This window comes from Larimichthys crocea, unplaced genomic scaffold (assembly GCF_000972845.2).
Source record: "Larimichthys crocea isolate SSNF unplaced genomic scaffold, L_crocea_2.0 scaffold661, whole genome shotgun sequence".
Classification (NCBI taxonomy): domain Eukaryota; kingdom Metazoa; phylum Chordata; class Actinopteri; family Sciaenidae; genus Larimichthys; species Larimichthys crocea.
The window spans coordinates 118253-140074 of NW_020858706.1; the positions used below are offsets into that span (position 1 = coordinate 118253).

Genomic DNA, 21822 nt, shown 5'->3' on the forward strand with positions numbered 1-21822 from the left:
TTACAGCGTGCATGCTTGTGTGTGACCAGTGTATTTTGTTCACATGCATGTCCTCTTCTAAAATAAGAAATAAAAAAATAATTTTATAGATCAAAAAGCCAACAAAAGAAAGTGTAAATAGAACAGCTATTCAAAGTATCAACATGTAAACACTGTTGGTCAAGTATTTAAACTTGATGACTGCATTAGAGAACATGGTTGTGAGTGGACTAGGGTTATATCTTATGTTTTTTAGCAGGTGTCAAGTAACTTAACCTCTAAGATTTTTCACAAATTGCAAATGGAAAATATGACTTGACTGCAGCTGAAAAAAAAAACGGGAAAGATTTTTTTCCCTTTAATCCATGCACTGCCATGCAAGGTGCCAACTGCCTATCAGTTTGGGATCTAACAATTTATACACATTTCAACATCAGTTCGGGAGCAATTTAGTGCTCAGTATCAGCAAGACTGGAGGAGCCGGGAAATAAATCATTTGATAAGTGGATGATCCGCTCTACCTCCTCCTTTAAGTTTAGAATGATGCAGATGATTACTTACTTTCAGCCCTCCATCTTCTCTTTTTCTCCCCCTACAGGTTTAACACCTTCCACCTGGAGGCATCGTCTTCCTGTCGCTATGATTATGTAGCAGTGTACGATGGACAGGACACATTGGCACCTTTGATGGGCAAATTCTGTGGTGCAGTGCTCCCACCTAATCTGCGCTCCTCCACTAACCAGCTGTTCATCATCTTTAGGACAGACGCCTCGGTAAATGGGATCGGCTGGCGGGCTACCTACACTGAAACACTTGGTAGGTTAATGGTACTGTATATACTGTATTGAAGGCAGAGCTGAAAGCAGGGCCATGTTTGCAGAGAGAGCTAATACATGCACACAGCAAGGGTACAGGATTGACTGCTGAGTTTTCTCAGCACTAAGTTTTTAAACAATTGGTTACACCGAAATATTTGGGTGGCATGACCTCAGTTGGCAATTTCATGTATCCGTTACTTTCCAGTAGTCACGTGAGTCATTGTGGTTTCAGGAGAGGCAGAACAGCATGTTCTGTCTCTGAGTGACGAGTGCCAAAGATGTGAAAACATAGCTTAGCTTAATGATTAGTTACGTCTATGAACATAATGGAACAACAGTTATTATATATATATTGTACATTAATGCATTTTTCTAACACTTGGCTTCTTGGAACAGGAATGATTGTTGAGGTCTTAAAGCATGCTGGCATGTGACATGTCTCCAGTGAGCTGTTGAAAATGTCCGCTCCACACACAGTATCTGGTTGGCGAGCATGTGCTGGATGTCCTGCACGTTGGTATGTGGCGGGATGTAAACACCAACCAGAATAAATTAAATAAACTCAGTGAATGATGAATTACTCCAGATCAGGAGAACAGTGCTGCTGGATTACTGTCACGTCATTGCACTAACCACTGCTGATGTAAAAACAGATTCTTCCACCTATTGTTTTGTCAGAAATGTCTGTGGCTCTGAATAGTTGGAAGTCTGCTAGCTGCAGTGCAGAGCCCATAATCAATCCACAAGGCCATATTTCCATGAACCGATGATGAAGAAGTCCAGGTTTTCCCACAACAGTAGTTGTAATTCCTCGAGTTTGTTGGGCAGTGAACGCACATTGGAGAGAAATAATCCTGGTAACAGCATGTGAAATGCACACTGGTGCACCTTTGACCAGAATGTCCAAAATTTCCAGTGGAAGGAGAAGAAAAGTAGGAGTCCTCTGGTGTTGTTCATGAGTTCTTTTCTGGTGAAAGACCCCCTACTACCAGCACAAAGAACAGAATTAAAACACTAAACAAAACAACATGCAACCTTCCGTGGCACCATTTTGGTAGATGGCAGTCCTCACTCCTCCTCCCTCTCTCCCCTTCTGCCCATCATCTTATCTTATCAATTCAATTCAATAATTTATACAGCATCAAATCATAACATTAGTTTTCTCATGACACTCCATATAGAGCAGGTCTGTAACATAATCTTTATAATATTATTCACAGGGACCCAACAATTCTTACCATGAGCAAGTACTTGGTGACAGTGGCAAGGCAAAACTTTAGAGGCCAAAACAGAGCTGGGTGGCCATCTGCCACAACAGGTTGAGTTAGAGTTAGAGGGGAAGAGGGAGATGGGGAAAAAAAGGATGAAAGGGAGAGTCAGAGAGACAACAACAACAATAATAATAATAATAATAATAATAATAACAATAATAATAATAATAATAATCATAATACGCATAATATGCATAATAATAAGCATAATAATCATAATAATATTATTATTTGTCATGGACATCAAGCAGCACCACAGCAGCAGACTCAACCAATCCTGGTTGTAGCTGTAGCAACAATCCATGAGAACCTGTGAGACAAGAAAGCAGAAAAACTCTGGGGGAAAAGCTAAGTTAGTAACAGACATTAATAGGACATGAATGTGTATAGATGGGGAGAGAGAGAGAGAGAAAAGAGACAAGTTCAGGGCATCATGGGAATTCTTTCCAACAGTCTAGGCCTATAGCAGTGAAACTGAGGGATGGATCAGGTTTTACCTTGCGCTGCCCTAACTATAAGCTCTATCTTAAGCCTGCTCTTACATGGAGACAGGTTGTCTGCCTCTTGAACACAAACTGTGAGCTTGTTCTGCAGGAAAGGAGCTAGATAACTGAAAGCTCTGGCTTCCAATCTACTTTTGGAAACTATAGTAATCACAAGGTACCCTGCATTCAGATCTGAGCGCAATGTTCTAGTGGCGTAATAGGGTAATAATAATAATAATACATTTTATTTAAAAGTGCTTTTCAAGGTACTCAAAGATACTTTACAAAGAAGAACATCAAATCATCAAAACAATATAAGATAGTACACTAAAAACACATTAGACATTAAACATTAAAAGCTATTTTAAAAAGGTGTGTTTTTGTCAGAGATTTGAAGGTGGGCAAGTCAGTACAGTCATGGATGTGTTTGGGGAGAGAGTTCCAGAGGGAGGGGGCAGCTGCAGAGAAGGCTATGAGTTCTTTAAGATATGCCAGTGCCTGACCAAAAAGACCTTTGTAGGGAAAGAAAAGAATTTTAAATTCTATTCTGGATTTTACAGGTAACCAATGCAGAGAAGCCAAAATAAGAGAAATATGATTTCTTATCACAGTTTTGCAGCATTCTGGATCAACTGCAGGCTCCTAAGGGACTTACTGGGGCAGTCTGATATTACGGAGTTGCAATAATCCAGCCTATAAGTATGGAATATTCATTCTGCAAGTGTTTGAAACAAGATATGCCTGATTATTGCGATTTTATGTCAGTGAAATGGTGATCACATATCAGTGGGGCAAAAATGTATTTAGTCAGCCATCAATTGTGCAAGTTCCCCCACTTAAAAAGATGAGAGAGGCCTGTAATTTTCATCATAGGTATACCTCAACTAAAATAGACAAAATGAGAAAAAAAAAATCCAGAATATCACATTGTCTGTCACAAATATCACTATCACAAATAAGTATTTGGTCAATAACAAAAGTTCATCTCAATACTTTGTTATATACCCTTTGTTGGCAATGACAGAGGTCAAACGTTTTCTGTAAGTCTTCACAAGGTTTTCACACACTTTTGCTGGTATTTCAGCCAGTTCCTCCATGCAGATCTCCTCTAGAGCAGTGATGTTTTGGGGCTGTTGCTGGGCAACACGGACTTTCAACGCCCTCCAAAGATTTTTTATGGGGCTGAGATCTGGATACTGCTAGGCCACTCCAGAACTTTGAAATGCTTCTTACGAAGCTACTCCTTCGTGGCCCGGATGGTGTGTTTGGGATCATTGTCATGCTGAAAGACCCAGCCACATTTTATCTTCAATGCCCTTGCTGATGGAAGGAGGTTTTCACTCAAAATCTCTGAATACATGGCCCCATTCATTCTTTCCTTTACATGGTTCAGTCGTCCTGGTCCCTTTGCAGAAAAACAGCCCCAAAGCATGATGTTTCCATCCTCATGCTTCACAGTAGGTATGGTGTTCTTTGGATGTAACTCAGCATTCTTACTCCTCCAAACACGACAAGTTGAGTTTTTACCAAAAACTTCTATTTTGGTTTCATCTGACCATATGACGTTCTCCCAATCCTCTTCTGGATCATCCAAATGCTCTCTAGCAAACTTCAGATGGGCCTGGACATGTACTGGCTTAAGCAGGGGGACACGTCTGGCACTGCTGGATTTGAGTCCCTGGCGGCGTAGTGTGTTTCTGATGGTAGCCTTTGTTACTTTGGTCCCAGCTCTCTGCAGGTCATTCACTAGGTCCCCCCGTGTGGTTCTGCGATTTTTGCTCACCGTTCTTGTGATCATTTTGACCCCACGGGGTGAGATCTTGCATGGAGCCCCAGATCGAGGGAGATTATCAGTGGCCTTGTATGTCTTCCATTTTCTAATAATTGCTCCCACAGTTGATTTCTTCACACCAAGCTGCTTACCTATTGCAGATTCAGTCTTCCCAGCCTTTGCCATAGTCGAGTCTGGAGTGTGACTGTCTGAGGTTGTGGACAGGTGCCTTTTATACTGATAAAGAGTTTAAACAGGTGCCATTAATACAGATAACGAGTGGAGGACAGAGGAGCCTCTTAACGAATAAGTTACAGGTCTGTGAGAGCCAGAAATCTTGCTTGTTTGTAGGTGACCAAATACTTATTTTACCGAGGAATTTACCAATTATTTCATTAAAAATCTTATAATGTGATTTCCTGAATTCTTTTCCCCCATTCTCTCTCTCATAGTTGAAGTGTACCCATAAATAATATTACAGGCCTCTCTCATCTTTTTAAATGGGATAACTTGTACAATTGGTGGCTTACTAAATACTTTTTTTGCCCCACCATTTGTCTTTAGTTTAAAATCAGAAAATTGCAGTTCATCAAAGTTGTAATGTCTTGAGGTATGCTTGAAGTTTACCTAACTGATTCGTTTCATCTGACTTGATCAATAAATATGACTCAGTATTATCAGCATAACAACAAAGTTGTTTTAGTGCCAATTAGATGTTCAAGTCTCTATTAAAGTAGGGAAGTAATTTTCCTAACAACCCAATAAAAGTCTTAGGACCAAAACCTAATTTTAGACTACAAAATTCTAATTAACAAGAATCCAACCACAGGTTAGTCTTATTATTCAATTATTAGGTGTCCAGCAGACAGCTGACTAAAATGGTATTACTTAACAAAGAAAAACCCCATCCCATTTAATGCTGTCAACAATACCACCACATGGAAGAGAAATGTCACAAGACAGAAAGATATTTCCTTACACAAGAAAGGTTAGGGCTACAAGAAAACCAGCAAAGTTTTACTTATCAGTCAGAATACTGTAGTGATAGAAAATTTAACAAAGATGGAACTGCAACCATCTCATAGAGACCCACAGGCCATCTACGGACTTTAACACCTCAACAGGAGCGCCTTCTGATGAGAAGGATTGAAGAAAATCACTGCAGTTATTTTAAGAAGTATCCAGTCAAACTGGGGTGACTGTTCCCCATGACACAATACAGTGTCAAAGTGATTCAGTCTGAGACCAAGTATGTCTCCTGATCTGAACCCAATCGGACAGACAAGTTGAGCATCACTCTCTATCCAGCATCCAGGCTATACAAGAGGTCGTCCTTGAAAAATGGAAATGGCTGAAAAGCAAGGTTTTAATCAATATCTCAATAAACACAAAAATAATTTCCAAATCCCCTCATTTATACTGAGCACTGTAATTGCAGCTTTCTTGAGTGTCACTCTGTAATGGCTAAAACCTCTAGATCAAGAGTGGGCTTTTTTTTAATGGGACTGTGGTACATATTTTGATAATAAAAACAGATTTATCAGACCCATTAAAATAGTGCTAACTGAACGGAACAGACGGCATAGATGAACAAATCATTGAAGTTTGATGGGAGTAGAGCAGTCTAAATATCAGGTTTGACAGCTGTTTCTAAGCTCCCTATGTCTGAAAAAAAAGTGGAGGGCAAGAGATGATGAATTTTGTCTCTAATAGTTACAATTTTATTATTAAAGAAGCCCTAAAGTTATTACTTCTGGGGAGATACATGACTCAATGGAGCTGTGGTCTCTGTGCTCTCTGTCAGCCTGGCTACAGTGCTGAAGAAAAACCTGGGGTTATTCTTATTTTCCTCTGTCAATGATGAGTAATAGGCTGCTCTGGCGTAACGGAGAGCCTTCCTGTATGTTTCAAGGTTATCTTGTCAGACTAAACAAAATTCTTCCAGTTCAGATTTCCATGCCTTTTGATTTAATTTGTAGGTCTGTTACTTATATCATGGTGTAACCTCCTCTGTTTATTATTATCGTGTCTCTATAGTGTCTTTTCTCAGTGCTTAGTGCACTATAAGCAGTGTTTTAGTAAAGTTCTTGATGATGATGATAAAGATGAATCTTAATTTAGGGAACAAAGTTAAGTTCTTGAAAAACTTTTTATTTGCTTCGTCACAGTAACCGTCTCCCTGTCCCACATCTGTAGCCACATTTCTGTTTCCTCAGGTCCCTTCAATCTCTTCTCCCTCTATCCACCAGATGTCCTTTGACTTTTCCTCATTTCCTGACAAAATTCATCACCTCTTGCTCTCACCTGATATATATTTAGACTGTATTCTCCCATCAACCTTCATCAAATAGCTTCAATAATTTCTTCATCTAAGCCGTCAACCTGTCTCTTAGACTCCATCCCAACCAGGCTGCTCAAGGATGTTTTACCTGTAGCTAGTAATTCGTTATTGGATATGATTAATCTGTCTTTATTATCAGGATATGTAGCACAGTCCTTTAAGGTAGCTGTAATTAAACCTCTTCTTAAAAAGCCCACTCTAGATTCAGAGGTTTTAGCCAATTAAAGACCGATATAAAATCTTCCCTTTCTCTCTAAGATACTTAAGAAAGCTGTAGCTAATCAGCTGTGTGACTTTCTTCATAACAATAGTCTACTTGAGGATTTTCAGTCAGGATTTAGAGTGCATCATAGCACAGAGACCGCATTAGTCAAAGTTACAAATGACCTCCTAATGGCATCAGACAAAGGGCTCATCTGTGTACTTGTCCTGTTAGATCTTAGTGCCACATTTGACATCATTGACCATCAAATTATTTTACAGAGACTGGAACATCAAATTGGCATCAAAAGAACCGCCCTAAGCTGGTTTAAGTCGTATTTCTTAGATCGATCTCACTTGTTCACATCAATGATAAATCCTCCATGCATACCAACATTTGTCACAAGAGTTTCACAAGGTTCTGTACTAGGACCACTTCTATTCTTTTTATATGTGCTTCCTTTAGGGAACATTATTAGGAATCACTCCATTAATTTTCATTGTTATGCTGACGACACCCAATTATATTTATCAATCAAGCCTGATGAAACCAATCAGTTAACTAAACTTCAAGCATGCCTTAAGGATATAAAAAGTTAGATAACTGACTGATGTTAAATTCAGACAAAACTGAAGTTCTTGTAATTGGACCCAAACACCTCAGAAACTCTCTTTCTCTCTCTTTCTAGCTTGGTTACTTTAGACGGGATCACCCTGGCCTCCAGCTCCACCATAAAGAATCCTGGAGTTGTTTTTAATCAGGATTTGTCCTTTAATGTCCAGATAATTTGTTACGCGTTTGTTACTTCTAGGCCGAACTATTGTAACTCTTTGTTATCGGGCTGCTCTAATAACTCTCTTAGGACTTTGCAGCTAATTCAGAATGCAGCCGCACGTGTTCTGACAGGAACCAAGATCAGAGATCACATCTCTCCCATTTTGGCTTCTTTGCATTGGCTCCCTGTTAAATCTAGAATAGAATTTAAAATTCTTCTCCTTACATACAAAGCTCTTCATGGTCAGGCACCATCATATCTAAAAGAGTTCATAGTACCTTACTACCCCTCTAGAACACTGCACTCTCAGAATGCTGGGTTCATTGTGGTTCCTATCGTTTCCAAAAGTAGATTGTGAGCCAGCGCTTTCAGCTATCAAGCTCCTCTTCTGTGGAACAAACCATTTTGGGCTCAGGAGATAGACACGGTCAACAGACTTAAGACTTTACTTTTTGATAGAGCTTATAGTCAGGGCTGGCTCAGGTCATCCCTTAGTTGACTTAATTATATATTATGTGTATATATATATATATATCTATTATATATATATTATTTATATATATCTCTATAATATATTATATATATACACATTGTTACCATATCTCCAGTTTATAGTTAGTTAATGATCTGCTGCTGTGCATCTGTGTCTCTCTATCTCTCTCTATTTATCTGTCTGCCTCTCTCTTTCTATCCTCCCCTATCTATCTTTAACTCAACCAGTTGCGGTGGATGACTGTCTACCGATGAGCCTTGTTTGGGTCTGCTCGAGGTTTTCTGCCTGTTAAAAGTTTTTTTCTTGCCACCGTCACCAAGTGCTTGCTCATGGTGGAATTGTTGGGTCTCTGTAGATAGTATTGTGGAGAGTACGGTCTACACCTGCTCTGCATGAAAAGTGTCATGAAATAACTTTTATGATATGGTGCAACATAAATAAAATTGAATTGAATTGAATTTAACATTACTTTATGGCCTGGGTGCTTGTATCAAGTCTCTCAAAGGTATTGAGTACATTGTAATGTTAACAGACATAATAATTATATTTCCATGAACCAATTCAGCTACTAAAAGCACTTAACATGCCCCTGTCTACATATTTGTGGTACTTGGAATTTTCACATAAATACTTCGATCCTCCAAGATGTTATTTTTCAGAAACTCGTCTGAAGTTGCCTATGGTATAACATACGTTTTAAGAGGATGTTAAGTGTTTCTGAATTCCCTGCAGGCCCAGCACAGGGATGCGGTGGCTACCTTTCCATGCCAATGGGCTTCTTTGGATCTCCAGATCCAAACCTGGATGGTCGCTATGAGCCCAGGATGGACTGTCTATGGATCATTGACATGCCGGTGAACAGGGCTGTCAACCTGACCTTCAACTCCTTTGAGCTTGAAAGTTCTTCTACTTGCCGCTATGACTTTGTCAAGGTAAGAAACACACAGCCATTGAAATATTAAATATGACAAACATGCAAATATGACTTTGATTAGATAATAATTTTAGTACTAAATATTGCACAATAAATAGCTACGTCCAACTGCAAAATTTTGATTATAGGATTGGCTGTAATATATTAACTACAGTTATTGTTTTGCTACTATGTTGATGTAATTCTGCAATTAATGATACCAAGTGTAACAGTATAATAATACTATAACAGATGAGTTTGATATTTTGTGTGTCTCTGTTAGGTGTTTGATGGTGACAATATCCATTTTCCTCTGGTTGGGACATTTTGTGGAAACTCTATCCCTTCTTATTTTGTATCAAGTGGAAATTTACTGACTATCCAGTTTGTCACTGATAGCTCAGTAGAGAGACAAGGCTTTAATGCTACCTACAGATCTGTGCCATGTAAGAAAATTTCTACTCTCTTTCTACTACACTACGCTACTTGCTACAGAACAAGGATGCTTCATTTTCACCTGCAAAGCTTTTAACTGAAAGACACATTAAATAAAAGATGAAAGTTCTCCATTGTTACGATGGATGTCTTGATGGATTTCACAGATGTAGACGTAAATGGTAAATGGACTGTACTTATATAGCGCCTTTCTAGTCTTTTGACCACTCAAAGTGCTTTTACAGGACATATCTCATTCACCCATTCACACACATCCATACACTGATGATGACACTGACTCATGCAAGGTCCCAATTTCTCATCAGTTTTAGGAGCTAACCTTTCATACACATTCACACACTGATGGCACAGCTTTCGGGTTGTCCAAGTTAATGTAGTGCATCAGAAAGCATTATGTGTGTTTGAGTGTAGTCATAAAGCATTATGAATTGTTACAGAAGTGTTATGTATGTCCTAATAGCCTTATGTGTCTCACATATAACTACAATACATATTTTTTTATACTTCCCTAAGTGGTTTGCGGTGGAACTTTAAATGCCACAACTACCATTCAGACCCTCACATCACCCTCCTTCCCTGGTGCCTATCCTCCTTACACCTCTTGCCGCTGGATCGTGGATGCTGCAGCCCAGGAAACCATCCGAGTATCAGTCCAGACCTTTGTCCTTCAGCCCAGCCAGAGCTGCTCCACAAACTACCTGGAGATGAAGGACTGGCCTATGGTGAGTTCAGACAGGGACAACACCAAAAAGTGTTATCCCCCTCCCTTGCTCTTTAAATCCAACCATTAAGCTTGCTGCTACTTAAAAGGAAGTTTCTCCTTGCCACTTCACTATTGTGAAGTGCTTGCTCAGGGTAGGAATTGTTTGACCTCTATAATTAGTATAACATGTACAGTTTAGATCGGCACTATATAAATAATGTCAATGCCGGACATCTACCCCCACAACATGTCAATGGCAACAAAACCTATACCAATGAGATATATCAGCAGCAGTTATAAAGAGCAGATGTGTAATTGGGTAATCTAATTCATCATTTCAATTCATCACTTTTTGTTTGCCAACCCCTTGACCACATGTAAAAAGCAGCTACAATGCACAAATGCACAGCAGCAGCAAAGCATCAACTGTAACTATAAACGTTAAAAAAGATATGGTGGCAGTCATGATAATAATAATACCATATGTAGTGGACATCACACAGGACCAAAGCTGCAGCCACAATCCATGAGAACCTGCAAGATAAGAGAGCACAAAACTCCAAGGAAATTAAGTTAGTGTACAGTTCTTATCTATGGTATGAAACAGCAAACTAAACTCATTCCTCCAAAAATCTCCTCCAATGAACAGGCCACATGTAAACAAATAAAATATAATATATTATTGTGGCTTCAGAAATGAAATTAAGAACTACTATTGCCTTTGATCAGAAAAAAGAATCTGATGGAAAGTTACCAAAATAAGCTACAACTTCAAAATTAAATTTCTTTTAACATCTTTTACTCTTTTCTGTTACATGACAGTTAGTAACATGCATTAATGGGACATGAATGTGTACAGATGCTGATGGGGAGAGAGAGAGAGAGATTAGATTAGATTAGATTCAACTTTGTTGTCAATACACACGTACAAGTACAGGGTAACGAAATGCAGTTAGCATCTAACCAGAAGTGCAAACAAGCAGTAGAATATAAAGTGAGTATATGCAGAGTATTAACAGTAATGTATATTTATGTGATGTAGTGTTGTTATGTTCAGGTAGTGCAAAATGGTGCAACAAGTATACAGATGTATTGGACAGAATGTGCAGAGGTATTTTACAGATTTTTACAGTATTTACAAATGGTACAGATAGTGCAAAATACAGACATTAGTGCAAATATAGGAGGGCGGGGGTTAGCGTGGGGTGGAGTTCAATAGAGACACAGCTCTGGGGAAGAAGCTGTTCCTCGGTCTACTGGTCTTAGACCGGAGGCTTCTGAGGCGCCTGCCGGAGGGCAAGAGGGCAAACAGTTTATGGGCGGGGTGGGAGGGGTCCTTCTGGATGCTGTGAGCTCTTCGCAGACAGCGCTTCTTCTGGATGTCCTCGATGGTTGGGAGACGGGTTCCTGTGATGCGTTGGGCAGTTTTCACCACCCGCTGCAGTGCCTTGCGCTCTGCGACTGTGCAGTTCCCATACCACACTGTAACACAGTTGGTCAGGATGCACTCGATTGCACAGCGGTAGAAGTTCACCATGACAGCTGAGGACAGGTGGTGTTTCCTCAGTGCTCTCAAGAAAAAGAGACGCTGGTGAGCTGGTGATGGTGGTGGAGCAGGAGTGGGCTGACCTAACATGCTGTGGTCTGTTGGTCAGAAAGTCCATAATCCAGTGACAGAGGGAGGTGTTGATGCCCAGCTCTCCAAGTTTGGTGATCAGCTTGGAGGGGATGACGGTGTTAAATGCTGAGCTGAAGTCAACAAACAGCATATGCGCGTATGTGTTGTTGTTGTCCAGGTGTGTGAGCACAGAGTGCAGCGCTGAGGAAACAGCATCGTCTATGCTCCTATTGCTGCGGTAGGCAAACTGGTGAGGGTCCGGTGTGGCTGGAAGGTTGGTTTTTCATAGCAATGGGTGTGAGTGCTACAAGGCGATAGTCATTCAGGCACTTCCGGCTGGAGTTCTTCGGCACAGGTACGATGGAGGTGGATTTGAAGCATGCCGGCACAGCTGCTTTAGCAAGGGACAGGTTGAAAATGTCCGTAAAAACTCCTGCAAGCTGCTCAGCGCATGCTCTGAGCACGCGGCCAGGGATACCGCTTGGGCCAGCAGCCTTGCGTGCGTTGATCCGGCCCAGTACGGTGAGGACGTCTGATGGGGTGAGTGTTAGGGGTTGGTGGTTTGCAGATGGTGTGATAATGGTAGCAGTCTCTTTGTTGTTCCTGTCGAAACGAGCATAGAAGTCGTTCAGCTCGTTTAGGAAGGAGACGTCTGTTGATGGCAGGGTGAAGCTGTTTGATTTGAAGTCGCTGATGACCCGAATGCCCTGCACATGTGCCGGGGGTTGGAGTTGTTGAAGTGTTCCTCAACCCTCTGCTTGTAGCAGTGCTTGGTCTTTTTGATGCCCCTCTTCAAGTCAGCCCTGGATAAACTGTAGGCCTGTTCGTCATCAGATCTGAAGGCGGTGTTGCGAGTCTTCAGCAGGGGCCGCACCTCCCTGTTCATCCACGGCTTTTGATTTGGGTACGTGGTGTTCCGTTTCTGTGTCGTGACACTGTCGATGGTGGTGTTGATATAGTCCAGTACAGAGGAGGTGAAGGTATCAATGTCCGTATGAGAGCCACAGGTAGCCTGAGAAGCAAACACACTCCAGTCAGTATGTTGGAATCTGTCCTGAAGTGCAGTGTCGACTCCTGCAGGCCACACCTTGATGGTCTTTGTTGATGGCTTCTCACGTTGGATGAGTGGTAAATACTTGGGGAAGAGGAACAGAGAAACATGGTCTGACTGTCCCAGGTGGGGGAGGGGGGTCTCTGTGTAGGCTCCGGCTATGTTTGTGTAAAGATGAGTTTTGTTTCCTCTTGTGTTGCAGTGAACGTGTTGATGGAATTTAGGGAGCACTGTCTTTAAGTTTGAGTGATTAAAATCACCTGCAACTATAAATGCAGCCTCCGGGTGAGCAGTCTGTTGATCGCTAATGGCTAAGTACAGGTCTTTCATGGCCAGCTTTGCATTAGCATCCGGTGGAATATAGGCTGCAGTAACAATGGTGGATGTGAACTCCCGGGACTGATAGAACAGTCTGCATCTAACCCTGATGAATTCAAGGTTAGCTGAACAGTGCTTTCCGATGATAACAGAGTCCGTACACCAAGCCTTGTTAATAAAGATGCACATACCTCTGCCTCTGGTCTTACCGGAATCATCAGCTGATCTGTCCGCACAGAGTGTGTAGCGCCCGTCTAGCTGGATAGCATCATCGGGTACGCCGCTGTTCAGCCTTGTTTCAGTGAAAATAAAGATGTTACAGTCCAAATCACTGTTGGTGATACGAAGTCTTATATCATCCATTTTGTTCACCAAGGACCGCACATAAGCGAGGAAAATGCTGGGTAAGGAGAACCGGTGTGGTGTTGACTTTAGCCTCGCTCTTCTTCGTGCGCGCTTCCCCCATCTATGTTTACGATCTCGACCCCGCCTAGGTCGACTTCCGCCGGCAGGACAGTAAGCCGAGACTCCGATGATCTGATGATTTCTGGTGCGAGTCGGAAGGTGGTCGTAATGGTGACCCGGTGGTGTAAATTAATGTCCAACAGCTCCTCCCGGGTGCAATTCTCTCCAGAGACAATAGGCTTCGCGTCCGCGCCGCACCGCCGCCGTCGCCATGACAGCGGAGAAGAGAGAGAGAAAGAGAGAGAGAAAAGAAGAGAAGAGCTCAGTGCATCATGGAATGTCCCCTGGCAGTCTAATTCTATAGCAGCATAACTAAGGGATGACCTGAGCCAGCCCTAACTATAAGCTTTATCAAAAAGGAAAGTCTTAAGTCTACTCTTAAAAGTGTTGACCGTGTCTGCCTCCCAAACCCAGAATGGTAGTTTGTTCCACAGAAGAGGAGTCTGATAGCTGAAAGCTCTGGCTCCCAATCTACTTTTGGACACTATAGGAACCACAAGGAACCCAGCGTCCTGAAAGCGCAGTGTTCTAGAGGGGTAGTAAGGTACTATGAGCTCTTTGAGATATGATGGTGCCTGACCATGAAGAGCTTTGTAGGTGAGGAGAACGCTATCCTAGATTTAACAGGTAGCCATTGCAAAGAAGCCAATGCGTCTGATTTTTGCGCTGTTATGCAAGTGGAAGAAAGCAGAAACATGTGGGACTATTTAAAAGGGAAATAATCAGGGTTTCAGGCTTTAACCTTCCTGTGTAAGAAGTCATATTGATGCCTGTTAAGGGCAGGAGGTGATGGATTTTGTCTCTAATAGTTAGTAGATAGTGAATAGTCAAGTCATTGCTACTGAGACCTAATACATGGCTCAATGGAGCTGTGGCTCGCTGTTAGCCTAGATGTGCATATCATACAGTGGTTAATGATTTTGCATAAATATGCTTAGAAAGACTAAGATCATCTCAAAAAGTGATTCGTAATCCTTTTTACACCAGCTCTCACACCAGCCTTCAATTTTTTTGACTATGTTTGTTGTGAAGGCACCCACAACGTCTGTCACTGTAGAAAGGTGAAGTTTATTGGATTTATCAACAATAACCTCGTGCACTCTTACAGTATTATAATATTCATTCTGAAATAGGTGATTCTTGTGTTTTCAGGGAGACTATGGGCAGTCACATAAGTTCTGTGCATCAGATGGTAATCCACTAGACTTCTACAGCGACAGCAGAACAATCCTCGTGCACTTCAGATCTGACTCCTACATGACAGGAAATGGCCTGAGTTTCACCTATCAGATTGCCAGTAGGTACCTGTAACAAAGATGAGAAACAAAACCATAATATCCTACTCAAGTAGAGGTACTATTACATAGTTTTAGTTATATATTATAGATATTATTTATTTTATTTCATTGATGAAATAATGACGTAGGTCTTAAATGTGTGTGTGTCCTCCATCCCTATGCAAAAAGCATGGTTTAATTTTTTGAATATCCGTCTATTTTGGTTTTGTGATTTCTGCAATTCCCAATACAACTGTGTGAAAACTGTGCTACTCACAGTATTTAACAACACACAGAGGTCAACACCTCTTTCCAGAACACTAAGTTTTCATTTACTGCTTATACTGTGTTGCCAGCAGAACTGCACAATAGGTTTTAAAACAGTGATGCATGATGTGCCGTGAGGGGTTTGGTTGCAGCTAAGTGACCTGACTGTAGTTTTGGTGGTGGTGATGATTTTCAGGCTGTAGTAGAACCTATGAACAGGATTATGGCTTCCTGAAGAGTCCAGGCTGGCCTGACATCTACCCCCACAACATGGACTGCACCATCATCCTGAAGGCACCGCAAAACAGCTACATCTCCTTCTTCTTTAACAATTTCGACATGGAGAGCCATAGCAACTGTGAATTTGACTACCTGGAGGTGAAACAGAACACATGCAGAGACATACACACTCTCCTACTCTCCTATTTCTGCTTTCTAATAACTGACTGCGTTCATCATTTTGCTGCTTTAGACAGATGTCATTCAATTCTCTTGTCATAAACTTTAAAGTACTAAAATTTTCATATATTTTGCAAGTAGCATGGTGCAGTATCTGGACCCTACAGGGTGGCACATTAATATGTGGTGACGATGCTTCTGGTAGAAAAAGCTCCTGGCTACGATGGCTGTGAATCCCTATATTGGTGTATTGCTTGTGGGTTTGTAAGCTGACACGCCTGGTGGGACTGCTGCTGAGCGCAGATGCTTAATTCAGCAATAAGCATTATTTACGTATTCCAGCCAGTAGTTAATAAGGTAACACGGTACAGGGAGCTAGTGTGTTAGCAAAACAGGTAAGTATCCCCACATGACAGTTGTAAACAAGGAAATCAGCTTCCTGGTGGCTGCCGCCCTGCCCCCGCAATGGGTGATAGTGGTATGGAAGGCCAACAGGGACAGTTTTGTGTGGGTTGTGGTGTGTTCATGCCTTTAGAGGTACGATATGTGCATGCTGTGTCTGGGCTGTTTTCTTTCTGCACCTTTGCTAGTGGTAGTAAACAAATGGTCTCAGTGAGAGAGAAGTACTTCTGGTAAAAGGCTCCTGGCTATGGCGGCTGTGATTTCCTATACCAATGTATTGCTTGTGGGTTCATGAGCTGACGCGCTTGGTGGGACCCATGCCAGGATATTGTCAACTGCTGTGATCCCTGATGCCGGTGCACTCAGTGGGGCCCCTGTTACATGCAGGCTCACAAAGTCTGCTCCGGCCAGGCCACTATCAATGGCTGTGATCCCTGATACCGGAGTAATGCTCACAGTTCATGAGCTTACGTACTTGGTAGGCCTATTAAGTGTAGACATTGGAAGTTGGCTGAACAGCGGGATCATTCTCCAGCCAGTGGAGTTGGCATCTCCCCGATACCAATGTATTGCTCGCGGTCTCGTGAGTTTGCGCGTTTAGTTAACAGACTAAAAAGAGACTATCTCTCCAGCTTTTTAGTTTCCACCAAACTATCACTGATTCCATGCCAGTACAGGTGCTTTATAGGTAAATCTGAGGGTGTGACCGGGCAAGCCGGTGTGTCTTCTATCCACGTACCTTGACATGCATGGGGGTCATTCCCCATGCACATGGAATATGTAATGGAGTGGAGAGATAGTCTCTTCGCTCAGAGAACCAAGGTTAGAATGTAACTGTATGTTACTCTAAGAGAGCTGGACAGGTAGGAGGTCCTTAACCCATCAGCAGGACCAGTATCTGCTCCTTTGGCAGTGCTCATCCTGTTCCTCCTCCTTGCACAGAGCCCTACAAAATGACCTCCAGCATCCCACTGGTGTGAATGTCTCTGACCAAACAATCGGAAACAGACGTCATGAGGATGGATTGAGGGCCTGATGTCCACTATGGGCCCTGTCCATTTGTCATAGAACACCAGAATTGGCTGCTCTGCCAGTGGCGTCCTGTCCTTTTCACAGATGACAGCAGGTTTAACCTAAGGATATGTGACAGATCTGGAGACACCGTGGATAATGTTATGCTGCCTTCAACATCATTCAGCATGACCGTTTTGGTGGTGGGTCAGTGATGGTCTGGGGAGGCATACCCTGGAAGGACTCACAAACCTCTACAGGTTAAATGTCATCCTGACTGCCACTAGGTAACAGGCTGAAATCCTTGAGCCCATTTTTAGACCCCACACTGGTGCAGTAGGTCCTGGGTTCCTCCTGGTGCACAACAATGCCGGTAGTTTGCAGGCAGTTCCTGGAGGTTGAAGGAATTGATACATTGACTAGCCCCCACACTCACCTGACCTAAATCCAATAGAGCACCCCTGGGACATTATGTTTCAGTCATTATGACACCACCAGGTTGCACCTCAGACTGTTCAGGGGGCTCAGTGATGCCCTGGTCCAGATCTAAGGGGAGACCATCCATCATCTTATTAGTAGCATGGCCCGATGTTGTCAGGCATGCATACAAGCATGTGGAGGCCGTACAAAATACTAAGTATAATAAGTTCATATCAGGAAAGATATCCAGCATGACTTTTTTCCCCACTGAGATCAGATGTGTTTATAAAGTGTTCCTTTCATTTTTTTGAGCAGTGTACATTAAATGTGCATTGGTCTGTATGATCTGTCCAACCTTTCTGGCTGTGACAGCTCTGCATTATGTCAATGGCTCAGTAAAACAGAACACTGTCTGTTGTCTCTCAGATTCGTAATGGCAGTACAGCAAACTCACCACTAATTGGTCGGTTTTGCGGCAGCACCCTGCCCAGCCCCATCTTTCCACAATCTAATCAGCTCTACCTACGCTTTAAGAGTGACTTCTCCCACGCCCGAGATGGCTTTGAGGCTACATGGACATCCTCCCCTCACGGTCAGAACTGAACTATTTATTTAGATTTGTCTAAGATTTATAAAACCATCTTCCATGAAACATAAATAAGGTTGCATCAGATTTTTCATTTCATTCAAAGACAATTCCTGTCACTAAATAGTACATCTTAAACTAAGATGTTAATTCAGCACTAACTAAAGATTAATTACATGTATATTAATTAATTAATATACATGGCTCTTAATCAAATCAAATTCAAATTTTATTTGTATAGTCCAAATTCACAAGACATATTTTGTCTCTGAGGGCTTTACAATCTGTACAGAGAGTGACACCCTCTGTCCTTAGACCCTCGGTTCGAGTGAGGAAAGACTTGCCCACAAAAAACCCTTTAACAGGGAAAAAATGTGGAAGAAATCTCAGGAAGAGCCACAGAGGAGGGATCCCTCTCCCAGGATGGACAGACGTGCAATGGATGTCACATGTACAGGACAAATCAACACAAACATATTGTACAATTACAATGAATTACAATGAATGATAAAATGATTACAGTAGCAGTGGAACCTGTGATAGAGATAGAAAGACACAGATACACAGCAAAAACAAATCATAAACTAACTATAAACTGTAATGGAGATATGGTAACAATAATGACAGTAATAATATGTGTAGTGGACATCGTACAGGACCACAGCAGCAGCCATGATCCATGAGAACCTGCTGGATAAGAGAGCACAGAAACTCCAGGGTTTAGTTAGTAACATGCATTAACATGCATTAATGAGATATGTATGTTTACAGATGACAGTGGTGATGGTGAGGGAGGGACAGACAGACAGACAAACAGACAGACAGACAGACAGAGAGAGAAGGTTTGAGGAGAGTTTTTTTCTCTTAGTAAACGTAGTATAAAACAGCTAAATAACAGATGAAATATGGTGGATGTATCATAATAGAAGCTGTGCAGAACTTTCTTTTAACATGGGAAATAAAGTACAGAAGTGGATTAACAAAAGTTAGGTCTTTGTTAATCCAACCTAACTTTGGTCATATGTATTTATTTTATGGTTTTATTCTCCAAGTTTGCCTCTTGTGTCTTTATGCAGTTTATTTTTTTCCTAGTTTATTCTAGATATCGCTGGACTTGCAGTAGAAATGGTGCAGGCTTTTCTGTTTGCTTTCCCTGCTTTTCTTATAGCGGAAGCATAATTCTTTAATGTTTGTGTACTAGGTTGCGGTGGCACTCTGTATGGAGACCATGGCTCATTCTCAAGCCCCAGCTACCCAGCTACCTATCCTAATGGTACCCACTGTGAATGGAGCATTATGGCACCCAGAGGTCGTGTGGTGACCATCACTTTTGCCCAGATCAGTATTGATGACCCTGGAGATTGCCAGAACAACTTCTTAAAGTTGTATGATGGCCCAGACACCTCCTCACAGCCTGTTGGACCTTTCTGTGGAGTTGTAAGTAACTCAAAAATGTCCTAAGCATTAATGTAGCAGTAGACTTTACTCAGTGACATTGCTAGCTAGGGGACACCCCATCCTTTTCCTAGTAATGCAGCGTTGTATATGACAAATCATTTTAAAACCGAATATTTTATTTATGATATTTACCTAATATAAGTGTGCCAGTTTCATTTTAACTCAGAGTATTACTATGGTGTTTTGTTGTAATCCTATAGTTTTCTCCCTGCTCTCCGTGTGTTACACTAAGGGCATTTTTAAAAGTACTCAAAACAGCCTGTCCGAAATTACAATTTCTTACAAAACAAATTTCCCTGGGACCGACTCAAATGTTTGCCTGCAGATCCCAAGGACTGACTACACTGAAAACCAACATCAACCTCAGTGTTTACTTAGCAGGCTGGCAGGGGCGAAAATTTGAATTTAATTTTAAATTGATAATAATAACAAAACAATTTTGCATTTCTGTCAACTCAAAACCCTATGTCTTCTTGTAGTATTTTTCCTATTTTTATGTCTTACAACCTGGATATAAAATCGGTTTTTATTTAAATTTTATGGAATGGTCAATACTCCAAATTGTTGAAGTGTAATGAAAAAAACAGAAAAGTGATGGAAAAAAATGGACTGGCAGGTTGGTGTGGCATCTGCAACATTGTAGACGCTGTACTAAACTGATTAAGAGAGAGCTGAGCAAAGAAGCAAAGCTCTCAATTTTTCAGTCCATCTATGATCCAATCCTTACCTTTGGTCATTAGTGACCAACAGAATTAGATTGTGGTGCTGAACTCAGCCTTAGAGACAGTATTAGGGGCTTGAACATCCAGAGAGAGCTTGGAGTGGAGCCGCTGCTCCTTTGTGTCAAAAAGAACCATCGGAAATTGTTTTGGGCATCTGGTTAGAATGCCTCCTAGGCACCCTTCTTTGGACATGGTTCAGGTATGTCCAATTGCGAGGAGACCCAGGGGCAGACCCAAAACCCACTGAAAGGACTTCAACTTGCGGAAATGGGATACCCTAGGAGCTTGAATACGAGATTTGAGTCAAATATGCCTCTGACTCCATCTCCTCGACTGGTATATGTGCTGATACAAGGAATGAGCATATGAAAATGACTGCAAGGATTGAGTAGTGAGATTCTGAGTAGAAAAGAAAATGTAGATTTGAGTTCTATTTTATTTTTTGTGTTTTTCTGTGTACTTTGTAAGTAATACAGTAGTGTAATACAGTATTGTCTCACCTCTGTAAATTAAGGACTATAATTGATAGTGACAATAAACATGATAGTTTCTCCTCTTTTTGTTTTTTCAGGAAACGAGTATTGCTCCATTTACAGCCTCCTCCCATCAAGTCTGCATTGTTTTCCAAGCCCAATATGCCACCCTGCCTTCTGGGTTCAGACTCACCTGGAGTAGCTGATATGCCCGTCCTCTCTCTCACACACATACACAGACTAATTCCTAATCATGTTTTACCTTATATGCATTTATGTTTTAATTAAACAAGTATAAATAATAAATGTATACTGTTTATATTCTATAATAAATACATAATTCAAGAAGAACAACACAGTGCTTAGTCATTTGTCATTAAATATGTTTTTTTTTTAGATTTACTGTAATAATTAATTTTAAGTCACAGTGCTGTAGCTGACATTTTCAATAATTTCAACAAACATTTTCAATAGGTGACAAGTCTGGGCTCCAGGCCAGTTTAGCACCCAAACTTTTACTGTGGAGCCAGCTGTCTGAATACATGCAGAATGTGATCTGATGGGGGGGAAAAAATTGTCTCGTCTCGTCTTCTCCTGCTTATCCATTTGAATTGGGTCGCGGGGGCAGCAGCTTCAGCAGGGAGGCCCAGACTTCCCTCTCCCCGGCCACTTCGTCCAGCTCTCCCAGGGGGACCCCAAGGTGTTCCCAGGCCAGCCGAGAGACATAGTCCCTCCAGCGTGTCCTGGGTCTTCCCCAGGGCCGCCTCCCGCAGGGGCGTGCCCGAAACATCTCACCAGGGAGATGTCTAGGAGGCATCCTCACGAGATGCCCAAGCCACCGGTTCCTGTCGATGCGAAGGAGCAGCGGTTCTACTCTGAGCTCCTCGCGGATGGCCGAACTTCTCAGCCTATCTCTAAGGGAGAGCCCAGCCACCCTGCGAAGGAAGCTCATTTCGGCCGCTTGTATTCGTGATCTCATTCTTTCGGTCACTACCCAAAGCTTGTGACCATAGGTGAGGGTAGGAACGTAGATTGACTGGTAAATCGAGAGCTTAACCTTTCGGCTCAGCTCCTTCTTCACCACGACGGACCGGCGCAGAGTCCGCATCACTGCAGAAGCTGCACCGATCCGCCGGTCAATCTCCCGT

The 21822-nt window shown here is 41.9% G+C and overlaps 1 protein-coding gene across 1 annotated transcript in view; it reads left to right on the top strand.

The window, feature by feature from the left end:
* The window catches only part of cubn (cubilin (intrinsic factor-cobalamin receptor)), a gene marked incomplete at its 5' end in the record, with an annotated part of 123921 nt that extends 102910 nt beyond the window's left edge, over window positions 1–21011 (top strand). Inside the window, 9 exons of the mRNA XM_027276879.1 lie at window positions 578–795; window positions 8868–9067; window positions 9332–9494; window positions 10018–10226; window positions 14812–14956; window positions 15400–15581; window positions 17862–18027; window positions 19223–19458; window positions 20773–21011. Of these exons, the coding sequence (XP_027132680.1) occupies window positions 578–795; window positions 8868–9067; window positions 9332–9494; window positions 10018–10226; window positions 14812–14956; window positions 15400–15581; window positions 17862–18027; window positions 19223–19458; window positions 20773–20880 (1627 nt within the window). The remainder of the gene's footprint in view (window positions 1–577; window positions 796–8867; window positions 9068–9331; window positions 9495–10017; window positions 10227–14811; window positions 14957–15399; window positions 15582–17861; window positions 18028–19222; window positions 19459–20772) is intronic.
* Window positions 21012–21822: the final 811 nt, after the last annotated feature.